An 11,291-nucleotide genomic window follows, 5' to 3' on the forward strand; every position below is an offset into this window, starting at 1 on the left:
ATTAACTATATTGTGATATATATCGCTACTGTGAAATCAAATTACTTGTATTGTGATACAATACTTATAATATTATCCTTATACAATTTGTAATTTTACTACAGTGGATTAAAGTGATATAACTGTAATGAATATTATTAAAATATATTTAAAAATATATATAATATTATTAAATACTGATATTTATTGTGAATTTCATCTACCCTTTAATGGGGAAGGAAATACTTTCAATGTTTGTTAGACCATAAGAATAAATGTACTTTTGAAAACATAACTTTTATTCACAATTAAACCTCACACAGTAAGCTTCCTTTTTAATTTTGGCCAGTTTTGCACATTTTCCCAGTGGCTTTGAAAGTCATATCAAATATAAAAAAATGTTTTACAGTATTGTATCCAAGTTAGAAATTACACTATAGAGACAACACTAGGTGTCAGAATAAAAATGTGATAACTGGGACAAACATTAAGATGGAAATATAATAAAACAAGTGTATTCTCTTGCAGGACTGCTGTCATTAACACTGAGTATACAACAAGAGTATATTCTAATCAAGGAGTCAATGACATGGAGAAATGCACAGAATTACTGCAGGACACACCATACTGACCTGGTCACCATTCAGAGTAATGAAGACTGGACGCGTATGCGAGAAGATACAGATAGTTTTCCTGGCTTTACCTGGATCGGACTGCACAATGACATCAACAGCTGGCGCTGGTCCTATAACGAGGAGAGTCTGGTGTTCAAGAACTGGGCTTCTGGTCAGCCAGATAACTACTATGGAAAAGAGCAGTGTGCTGGAAAAAGTTATAACGGAGGCTGGCAAGATAAGGGCTGCACCGACTTAAATTATTTCATTTGTTATGATGGTGAGAAACATGTATATGCACTCTTTATAGATACTCATTAATTTGGTGTGTTTTTCTGGATTAATCGATTAATTTGAATGTAATGTTTTGCCGTGATTATTATTATTATTATTTTTTTTTTTGAGGAATCACAATTTTGAAAAGAATTGACATAAATATTAGATTTTGACACTTTAACAAAATGCCGGTGATAAGAGGAAAGAGTAATCTAACTGCATGTCGTCGCACGTGATTAACCTCTCGTGTATGTGACTGCCCATATCGCTATGACAACTTTTCAAATATCTGAAAGTACACTCTTAACATCAGTAAGTCAAGCGTTATAATTAGGGATGGTAAACGATTAATTTGTTTTATCTAATTTCATGATGTGGTGATTAATTAATCTAATTAATCGCACGTAAAATTTGGAGAAATTAGTCAAGTCATCTTTATTTATATAGCGCTTTAAACAAAATGCATTGCGTCAAAGCAACTGAACAACATTCATTAGGAAAACAGTGTGTCAATAATGCAAAATGACAGTTAAAGGCAGTTCATCACTGATGAAAAGATAATTTAAAGTCATTGTTGTGCAAAGTATCTAATGGAGATTACAAAAAGTAGGTTGAGCAAGAAATATTTAGTTTGATAAAATTGATTACATATAGCCTACTCTTTTGGACCATAATGGACAGAATTGTAATTTTTGGTTGGGTAGACTATAACTTTAATATTTTTATTATTTTTATTTTATTATTATTACTATGAAAATATGAAACTACTTCTTTAAAGGTGCCATCTGTAATGTTTGGCAAAAAAATCAAGTCATACTCCACATTTCATACCAGATGGGGGCAGTATGCCTCAATAAAGTGAATTGGTCTACTCTAGAGTAACAAACAAGAAACGGCATAGTCTCTATGCTCCGCCCCTACCTTCACAACAACACTACAGCCACAGCCGAAGCCTAACTGTGCGTTCACACCGCCGGCGTCTAGAGCGTCAAAAATCGCTCTTGCCGCTCTGCTCACGATGCTGCAGAAAGATTTGTGAGCGCTCAGACGCTCTGACGTAGATCGAATGCTTATTTTGTATTTAAAGCGGCCGCAAAGCAAACAAGCTTGTTTATCTCGTGCAGACTAACCACAGGGAGTTATAAGTTAACCTCATTAAATATTGTTGTGGACGAAATATTAGGATATTTTACTTAAAATGAACAATCTCAGACACCTTGGTCCACGTATCACTTTTAATTAATTTGTTATGTCCCTGTACGCAAACAGGGACACATCATAGATTAATACAAAGGCTAAACAGCAATAATCAACTTGTCCTTTATTCTGCTTGGGAACTAATGTGCCAACTCTCAAGCATTCACCGTGAGACACACGCAATTGACTCTTTTCACACGCTTTCACGCCACACATTAATTTTTTCATGCACAGAAAAACCACGAAGCAAAGAGGACACAGAGACCAACAGACTAGACAGAGCAGGTTAGTTATGATATAATAAAATGGGTAACGTTAAGTTATAGCTAGCTAATTATCAAATGCAGCTACGGTTAGCCATCGCTAACATTAGCCCGTTTATCGAACAGCCTTTGATACATTTCTATGTTATAACTTCCCGAAAACAAAAACACAAACATGTAAAACAAACTTCTAGCGAAATACTAACAGCATCTAACTTGCAACCAATGCAAAAGAAATGTTGCAAGTTCGGAGTCGAACCTCATTTCTTTCAGGTCCATCAATTGTCTCCAGCGATTAAAAGCAGTGCCGATGTTTACTCTGGTTCGGCTCCTTTTCTTATCGGATTTGATTTGTGATTCCGAGCACGGTGGTGGTCTCTTTCCAAGGGCTTCAGTCATCCATGAAGTACTGTGCTGTGCTTTCCACATGATTGACATCAGGTTCAGGCACGCCGACAAGCCGTGCGAGTTATTCGTGTATTGCAGGTTGGCTGGTGGTTATGTTGCCCACATATCGCCTCCCATGGCCGAAACTGGTATTACGACACCTGTCGGGCCGGGGCTAGTAATGCTAATGCTAATTAAGGTTGATATCTCTGCAGCACTATGACTTGAAATTTTTTTAATGACATCATCACCCTTATTTCTTCTCATTCTTTTGATGCGCGTAGGTCATGTTATGGATATTTTTATCCTCAATTTTTGCATATGGCACCTTTAATGATATGATACTCTAAATAATAAACTAAAACTGCCAGTAGGTGATGGTTAATGTCTTAATGAATAAGTCATCAAGTATTTCATTCATTCATTTGATTCGTTCAAATGGCTGATTCATTCAGGAGTGAAGTAAATGGATCTTTGTGAATGGTTCATTGAATCATTAGGCTTGATCAACTTGAAGCATGACATCAAAGTAACGCAAGAGCTTTAGAGAGCAGACGACTCCTTGTGCCTTTGATTCACACACCGATCAGTCTCTGCAGCGCCACTTCAAAGTCAACTCTGGCCAATGGTTCAACATGCCAAATGGTACAACTATGTAATGTAAATTTTTGAGACACAATTTTAAAATTTTGTCTCAAATTTTGTTCCATATCTTAAATTTCAGGGATATTCTCTCTGAAAATTTTTTATAAAGAATGGGTAAAAACTAACAATAATACTTAAGATAATAATATTTCGAATTCCACTAATAAGAACAAAGTAAACCTCACTATGGATTAACAAGCTGCTGGATTCATGAATATTAATCAGGTTGTGTGCAATCGCTCGAACTGATTTGCTGAAATCAAAACAGGGACGATAATATTTCCGCCTACTACGCTCTACAGAAAAATTCAACAAAGGATATTGTTTTTCATGTAACGTGTCAATTCTGCATGTAAGCCTCTCTTGCTTTCTCTCTGCATGTGTGTGAGACAATGCGGTGAGTCGTGCGCTTCACACTAGAGTTCACGGTATGTCAAATACAGATGCTCTGTGCATGAGATGAACTGAAAAACAGCACAGATCACAGCGCGAGAGAGAAACTCTGAAGCGCTCTGTGAAAATAAATCTGGGCTTAACTTATAGTGAGCCTCCAACTCACACACCGGCGAGTAAAATCAGACAATTTATTAGCTATTGGCTAATATTAGACGTCATGTAGTAGCCCAGAGTCATTTTTAGTGATTTATTCGCAAGTGTGATTGATTTACTTGCAATGTAGAGGGTTGGCTCTGCGAGTGACGTGTGTGTGTGTGTGTGTGTGTGCATCAGTAAAAGCAGCGAAATAATATAGTAGCAATATAAAGTTAAAAGCAAAGAAACAATTTAAACTTTCTAAGCTGAGGAAATAAGGAAGTTGAATTAACTTTATTTATAATGTTCCCTTTTAATTTCAAAATTGACTAAATGTGTTGTTAAAGCTCTACAAACGTCTTGATCGGTCTCATGATCTGGAGTCTGAGTTCATATGAAGTGGTGTGAAGAAGAAATGGCCTGAGATCACTTCAGTGAGGAAGAGGACCATGAAAATAACCAGGTTTTCTTTTGAGTCCACTATATTGTGAATAAGAGGACTGAGGTCCCTTAGGCTGAGTTTGGTTTAAAACAAACTATATGTGAAAAGACCTATTTTTTTTTTTTTGTTTTTTTGTTTTTTTACAAATACAAAAGATTTTTTGGATTCCCCCCCTTTTTTTGACTTTTTGAAGTTTCTGCTCACCATGCATGCATTTAATTGTTCAAAAATACAGCAAAAAACAGTAACACTATTTCAGAGTGTTACTGTTTTTGCTGTATTTTTGAACAAAAAAAATCTTTAAACTTTTGGCCAGTAATGATAACATTATAAAGTTCTCAATGATTCAGTTCACAAAAATGGTTAGATTCTAATACAGAAAATGCTGAAAGGAATTTTGGTCTTCAGTCTTCAGTTCTTCAGATATTTTCATTATCTCAATTACAGCCCATGTCCTGCACCGAGTACTCGAGTTCTCGTTTTTGAAACATATCGATGATCGAAATGAGAAGCTGCCAAAAATGCCCATCCCTGGTTCGTACATGGAAAAAAATGTTGAAGGATTAACTTTGAAAAAAAAAAAATAAATTAATTCAGAAATTGCTAGGAAATTTCACAAATAGGCCTAATTACATGGCATTAGCAATTTTGAAGAAGAAAAACTTAAATGGTGTTTTCGTGCAAAATTTAACCTAATAATATTTTGTTTACAACTTCAAAAAAAGTTTTTACAGTGCAAATTGAAAAGTCTTAATAGTACTTAAGAGTAAATTAAAAAATAGCTTTGGGTGAACTTTCCCTTTAAACTCATTTTATATTGGGTGGGGTATGAGTGGTTATGAATGAATGAATTCAATGCATTAGTCCGTGTTTCACTCCAAATTGCACTCACGGAAAGCGCTTGACAAATAGTAGTATAGGATTTTAAAATGTTTATAACAACTTCATTCTCATGACATCCCTATAGGCTCACATTTGGTAGAGAAAATGAATTTGGCTTTAATGTCTTAACTGTTTTTGATTTTTCACAGGAAGTGCAAATGCAACAGAGAAAATGGTTTTGAGCAAGACTTCAAAGACGTGGATTGATGCTCAGGAGTACTGCAGACATCATTATACAGATCTGGCTACCATTAGGAGTCCAGAAGACAATGATAAGATAAACACGCTGCAATCTAGTTTGCAGGCTTTTGTCTGGATTGGATTGTACAGAGATAGTTGGAAGTGGTCAGATCAGACAAACTTCACTTCCTCAACCCAACTCACCACTCAGAAATTTGGACAACGGACCTTTGACTGCGTTGGTGCATATATTAATTCTGGTTCACTTGAGAGCTGGAGTTGCTCCTTAGTTTATTACTTCTGCTGTAACACTGGTAAGTCTATCCTGAACTATTTTGTACAATCATTTGTTTGTTATTTGTTGACAAACTCTGAATAGGAAAATGTGACTTTGATTCAAATGATCTACTTTAGACTTTTACAGAGTATGTTTGGTGGGAAAAAAAAACTATACATTTTAACATTTTGTTTTCTATTTAGAGATTTTACACACAAGACAAAATAATTATGTCACAAATAATATTCTGAAGGTCAAGTGGGTTTTATATGATACTTTTGTATTGTGGGTTTGGTGAAGAGTACTGAAATTTTACATTTTTCACAGTCTTCCAAATTGACCCAAACCTAATCAGTTTTTAATTAAAGTAATTAATTAAAAGATTAGTTCACCCAAAATAGAAATTCCCCCGTTTTACTCACCCTCAAAGAAACCTAGGTGTATATGACTTTATTCTTTCAGAAAATCCGATCGGAGTTATATTTTAAATTATCATTGCTATTCAAGTGTTAGAATGGGAGCAGGCGGGTGTTTTTGTTCAACAGACCAAAATTAGTCAAATAAAGTGTGCGCATCTTTAATAAAACATGTCAAAACTAAAATAAGAATAAATATATTGCTTTCAGAAAGCTACTTGTTTACTGAAACATTAAAACAGACATGACATTCACATTCCTAACAAATGTTCATGTGGAGGTTTGCTCTTCTAAGGGTAAGTTCAACAAAAAAATTAAAATGGTCATAATTTACTTTTCCCATTTATTCCAGACCCAATACAAACTCTGCACATTTTTGGAACACAAATAATTATATTTAATTTTCTCTTAATTTTTGTCCTCGATGGCTAATCTGGGAGACCAATATTTTCTTTCGAACAGACATGTTTGTTATCATACAATTTAAGACATATTCATATATAAATATCTGAATGGATTACTTCTGCAATAACTCTGTATTAATGAGGCTTGAAAATACCAATTATCTAGACTCTCAATGGATTAACAAAACAATATATGAGAAAATTAAAAATATTAATTTGTTTTGTAAAGACAAAAGTCTTATAGCTTTGGAATGACATGAGGATAAGTAAATTATTTTTTGTTTGTACTTTTCCTTTAAGAAATTGTGGGCACAATGAAGACACAAGTTCAACAAATCTAAAATATTCCATGCAAAACATTACTTTTAACAATTACCACTTCAACAGCCTCAAAACAATTATGCCAGTCTTTATTACATAACGCTGTTTCCTTTAGGAAACTAACATTACATTCAGTTTAACCGTGAAAAATCAGATAACAAATTAACATGAGTGTAACCGTAACCATAACCGTCTATTAGCACCTAAAAAATTGCAGATATTGTAAAATCTTATGAAAATATTACATAAGATACTCATGGACATTATATTAAAAGTACCTTTTCCATTCAAGAGACAATTAAGACCCGTTTCTGATGGCCAAATGTGTCAAACTGCTGTTTTGAGCATCGCCAGCTACTTCTCAGATATAGCAGGTATGGCTAGGAGACAGGACAGACATCTCTCACATATGGAGAGGAGTAGGGCTGACATATGGTGGTTCACTCTGAAGATAAGTTAGATGAATATGCACTATATATGCGCATATTAAGTGTTTATGGGAAGTTTGGGGGTGTTAACCCGCTTACTGCATGACATTTAGGTGCCCACGCAATCCCTTTTTTTCCAGCAGAAAGAACTTCAAATACTTTCATTTTTGGTAATACAGATAAGAGCAAACTAATAGGCTACAACTTTTGCAAAATAATAATAAAAAAAGATTGCTTTTATTTATGTACACTCACAATAACGCCAAAACGCTGTGTTTTTGTAAAATAAAGAACATAAAGAGGTGCTTTTTGACTTCTAATCTCTGTGATCTCCATGACAATAAACCAGTTACATGCCTCACAGACAAAAGAAAGAAATCTATAGAAAGAAGTAAATATCTACTTTTAAACAAACCAATATTTTTTTGTTTTTAATTAAAATTGTAATTATGTATGAAAATGTGCATTCCTCTATTAAAGGCACGTCTAGTGTCAGCGTTCAGCAACTTCATCTTTACAGGCAACACTGACTGAGAAAGCATAGATTATTAAATATAAAATATGTATATAAAATAGAATATTTTTCCTAGACAACTTCATATTAATTTCTTTTGCCAAAACGTGTGTGATGCATAAGATATGAAGCGTCTGTTAAGGTCACGTCTATAGCACATTTTTATGTTTAATAAGAGCAAAGAATGGAGATGATCTGTTAATCAGAATTAGATTGGACATAAATTGGCTTTGTACAGAAAGTTTCAAGTTAATTGCATTAGTAATTACTATATGATATAAACGTAGTCTTTAAAAATGTTATGGACATGACAACTCTGAAGCGCCCTGATGTCATTAATCTAGCTCGCTGTTAGGCAAACTGAGTTTTTATTTTTCATCTTTCTAAAAAATGCATACTTTTGAATAAAAAAGGGCAGCCTTTGATCTCTCATTTGAAAACATTAAATATAGTTGGATTAAAATTACATTTTACTCTTGGTGCACCCCTCATATGTGGTGGATAAACATAGTGATTTCCTTTGAATTTCTACTAAAGCATGTTAATACGGTGAAATACAGACTTAAAAGCATAACTTAAATAGGGTTTTGGTCTTTTGGTAAAAAATAGATTTTTTCATGATGAGGTTGACATTTGCAAGCAATTGCCCATATAGTAAAACATACAACATGTGTTTTTTTTTCCCACAGTCAAGAGGAAGAAGCAGATGATCCGAGTGCAGGTGAAAGCCGCTGAAAACGTGGATGAAGATAAACTGAAGGCGCTCGTCTTAAACCAGGTTAACTTTATAATACTCATCAGACTAGAATTAATTGTAGAACATACAGTATATATATATATATAACAGCAAATATCATGTCAGTTTAACCCTTCCAAGCTGCTCATCACCTTTTTGACCCCAAATTAAAATTGATGAAATAAAATAAAAATTTTCCCTTTATCAAAGTGGAATGAGACTTTGTACCACTTCCAACACTTGCTAGCTCTACAACAAAAAAATGAAATTGCATTGATATTTGTTATGTTAGTGTGAAAAAAGTCACACTTAGGATGTTGAAATGAAATAGGGAAATAATTAAAATGCTTCATTTATATAGCATTTTCAACAGACCCATGGCCATCCAAAGTGCTTTACAAGTTGCCTCACATTCACCCATTCACTCACTCATTAACCAACGGCGGTGGTGTCAGCCATGCAAGGCGTCTTCCAGCTCGTCGGGAGCAGCTGGGGTTAGGTGTCTTGTTCAAGGACACCTCGACACTTGGTCAGGTGGAGCTGGGGTTTGAACCAACAACTTTCCGGTTCTAGACATGAACCACTGCTGCCCATAGATACTTTTTCTTTTGAATTTGTCAAATAAAATCACTAAATCCACTGCAGTGCAGAACACAAAATAAACTAAAATTATGTGCAACCTTCAAAATTCTTTGCAATTTTATACAGGTTTACAAAACCCTTTGGAAATCATGTCAAAAAGTGAAGAAAATTAATCTGAATAGATTTAGAATAATTTCAAAGATGTTTCCAAAACAACAGTTATGGCCAGACGGTCGCTCCACATGATGTTTTGACACTTTGAATAACAGAGCAAAAAAAAAAAAAAGTTAAAATTGGTTAATATGTAGGAGAGGTGCTTCTTATATACACCATCTTTTTTATGCATTTAAACCAATTTTTAATTGACAGAAAATGCAATCTGACGAAAATATAGGTCTCGTTATTGAACCATACACCATTGTACAACCATTGTCAGTCTTCTTGTACAGACAAAACACACTGCTTTGTGTTTGTAGTTTTGGCCATTTCTGCTCTTTTTGTAAGATTTATAAGTAAGAGGTGTTAATTCTGAGCTGAAAAAGGCTTCAAATTAGTTCACGTGAGACTGATTCACAGAGTAATGGAAGTCTGTTCTGTGTTTAGTTAAAGCAGACGCTGAGCGATGAGGACATCACTATGACATGGAGGACACAACCCAACGGGAAAGTCTGGACTGTACGGAAACGTAGTGAAGCAAACACTACTCTTGTTTGTCCTTCTTTTCCTTAAATTAATCATTAGTTACAGATATCTGAATATTACAGTTAGATTAAAAAATTATTGTAATTTCTCAAAAATATTTACATATATTCATTCTGCATTTATTCATAGTTGACATATGTATGCCTAAATATGAACTAACAAATGGTAGTATTTAGGGATGCACAATATTTGATTTTTGCCAATATCCCATATGCCGATATTTTTCAAATCATTTTGGCCAGTAGCCGATGTTGATACTGATGTGTTTCCCATTGTTTTCAAACAACACTAAGTCTCTCCTGTGTGGAAATAATAAACAAATAAATTTTGGTTATTTTTGAGCAAAAACTTAACAAACATTAAAACTAATAAAATTTGTACATTGTATATAATTTTTTATAATTCATAAGAAGAAATATTACATATTAGCAAATCTGTATAAAATATTTAATTTATTCATGTAAAGAATACATGGCAAGATATATAAGTATAATTCCTTCAAATGCTGATGTTTGCATTTTAAGCCATTTTTGGCCCGATTCCGATAACCTCAATAATAATAATAATATTGTGCATCCCTAGGAAAATGTTTTAGCATTGAAATTTTACTGCTACATTGCCTTTTAGAGTAGATAAAGGCCTTTTGGACGATTAAAAATGTTTTCCCAAATGCATATCACAAAACCATGATCCTAAAGGAACCAGCCTATTAAACTTTGTGGAATAAATGTACTATATAAATGAGTCGGTTTCAAAACCGATTCCAGTCCAGTTGAATGTATTACAGAAGGGTTATAATGGTTAGAGCTTAGATCGGGCCCAACAAATCAAGCCCGACCCTACCCGAGCCCGGCCCGGCCCGACACGTTCACTGTAATTATGAGCCCGAGCCCAATTTAAACCCGACCATTTTTAATATATGGGCCGTTATAACCAGGGGCGGCGCCAGATTTTATTTTTTATTTTTACCGCAGGTGTTGCTGTGCTACGGGGGAGCTGTATATATATATATATATATATATATATATATATATATATATATGCGTGCCGCATTTAATGCATGAGACAAAGCCAACACATATGTTGTCACTCCCCACAACTAGTTTAAAATGCTTCCATACCTCCGATTTTCCTCCAAACTTGCTCAAAGTTAATTCTCCTGTTTTTTTTTTTTTTTTTCTTTGCTTCTTCAAGCTCAATGTTGCACTTAATCTACTGAATAGTAGGCTACAGCGCGCACAGCAGGTGTGATGCATCACGCAAGCGAGACTGAGAGTGGACGAGACACTGCGCATGACACGTGACGTGCTTTATCAAGGGCCCGACCCGGCCCGAGGACGGTGGCGGGAAATATCGGCCTGGCCCGACCCGGCCGGCCCGGCCCAAGCTCGGGCTCGGGCAGAGAATCTAAGCTCTAATAATGGTACACAAAAATGATCATTTGGTAGGTACCGTTTGATGTCCCCTGAGTGTGTATGTGAAGATTTAAATCAACATACCCCACAGATAACTTTT

The 11,291-nt window shown here is 34.8% G+C and overlaps 1 protein-coding gene across 1 annotated transcript; it reads left to right on the top strand.

Annotated features, from left to right (window-relative positions):
* The first annotated feature begins 288 nt into the window (after window positions 1-288).
* LOC113105264 (putative C-type lectin domain family 20 member A) lies at window positions 289-10,624 on the top strand. The gene is made up of 4 exons (XM_026266319.1): window positions 289-873; window positions 5,366-5,710; window positions 8,446-8,534; window positions 9,678-10,624. Exons 1-4 carry the CDS (start codon window positions 564-566, stop codon window positions 9,801-9,803), a joined length of 870 nt encoding a protein of 289 aa, XP_026122104.1. The 5' UTR covers window positions 289-563; the 3' UTR covers window positions 9,804-10,624.
* Window positions 10,625-11,291: the final 667 nt, after the last annotated feature.

This window comes from Carassius auratus, chromosome 7, assembly GCF_003368295.1.
Source record: "Carassius auratus strain Wakin chromosome 7, ASM336829v1, whole genome shotgun sequence".
NCBI classification, from domain to species: domain Eukaryota; kingdom Metazoa; phylum Chordata; class Actinopteri; order Cypriniformes; family Cyprinidae; genus Carassius; species Carassius auratus.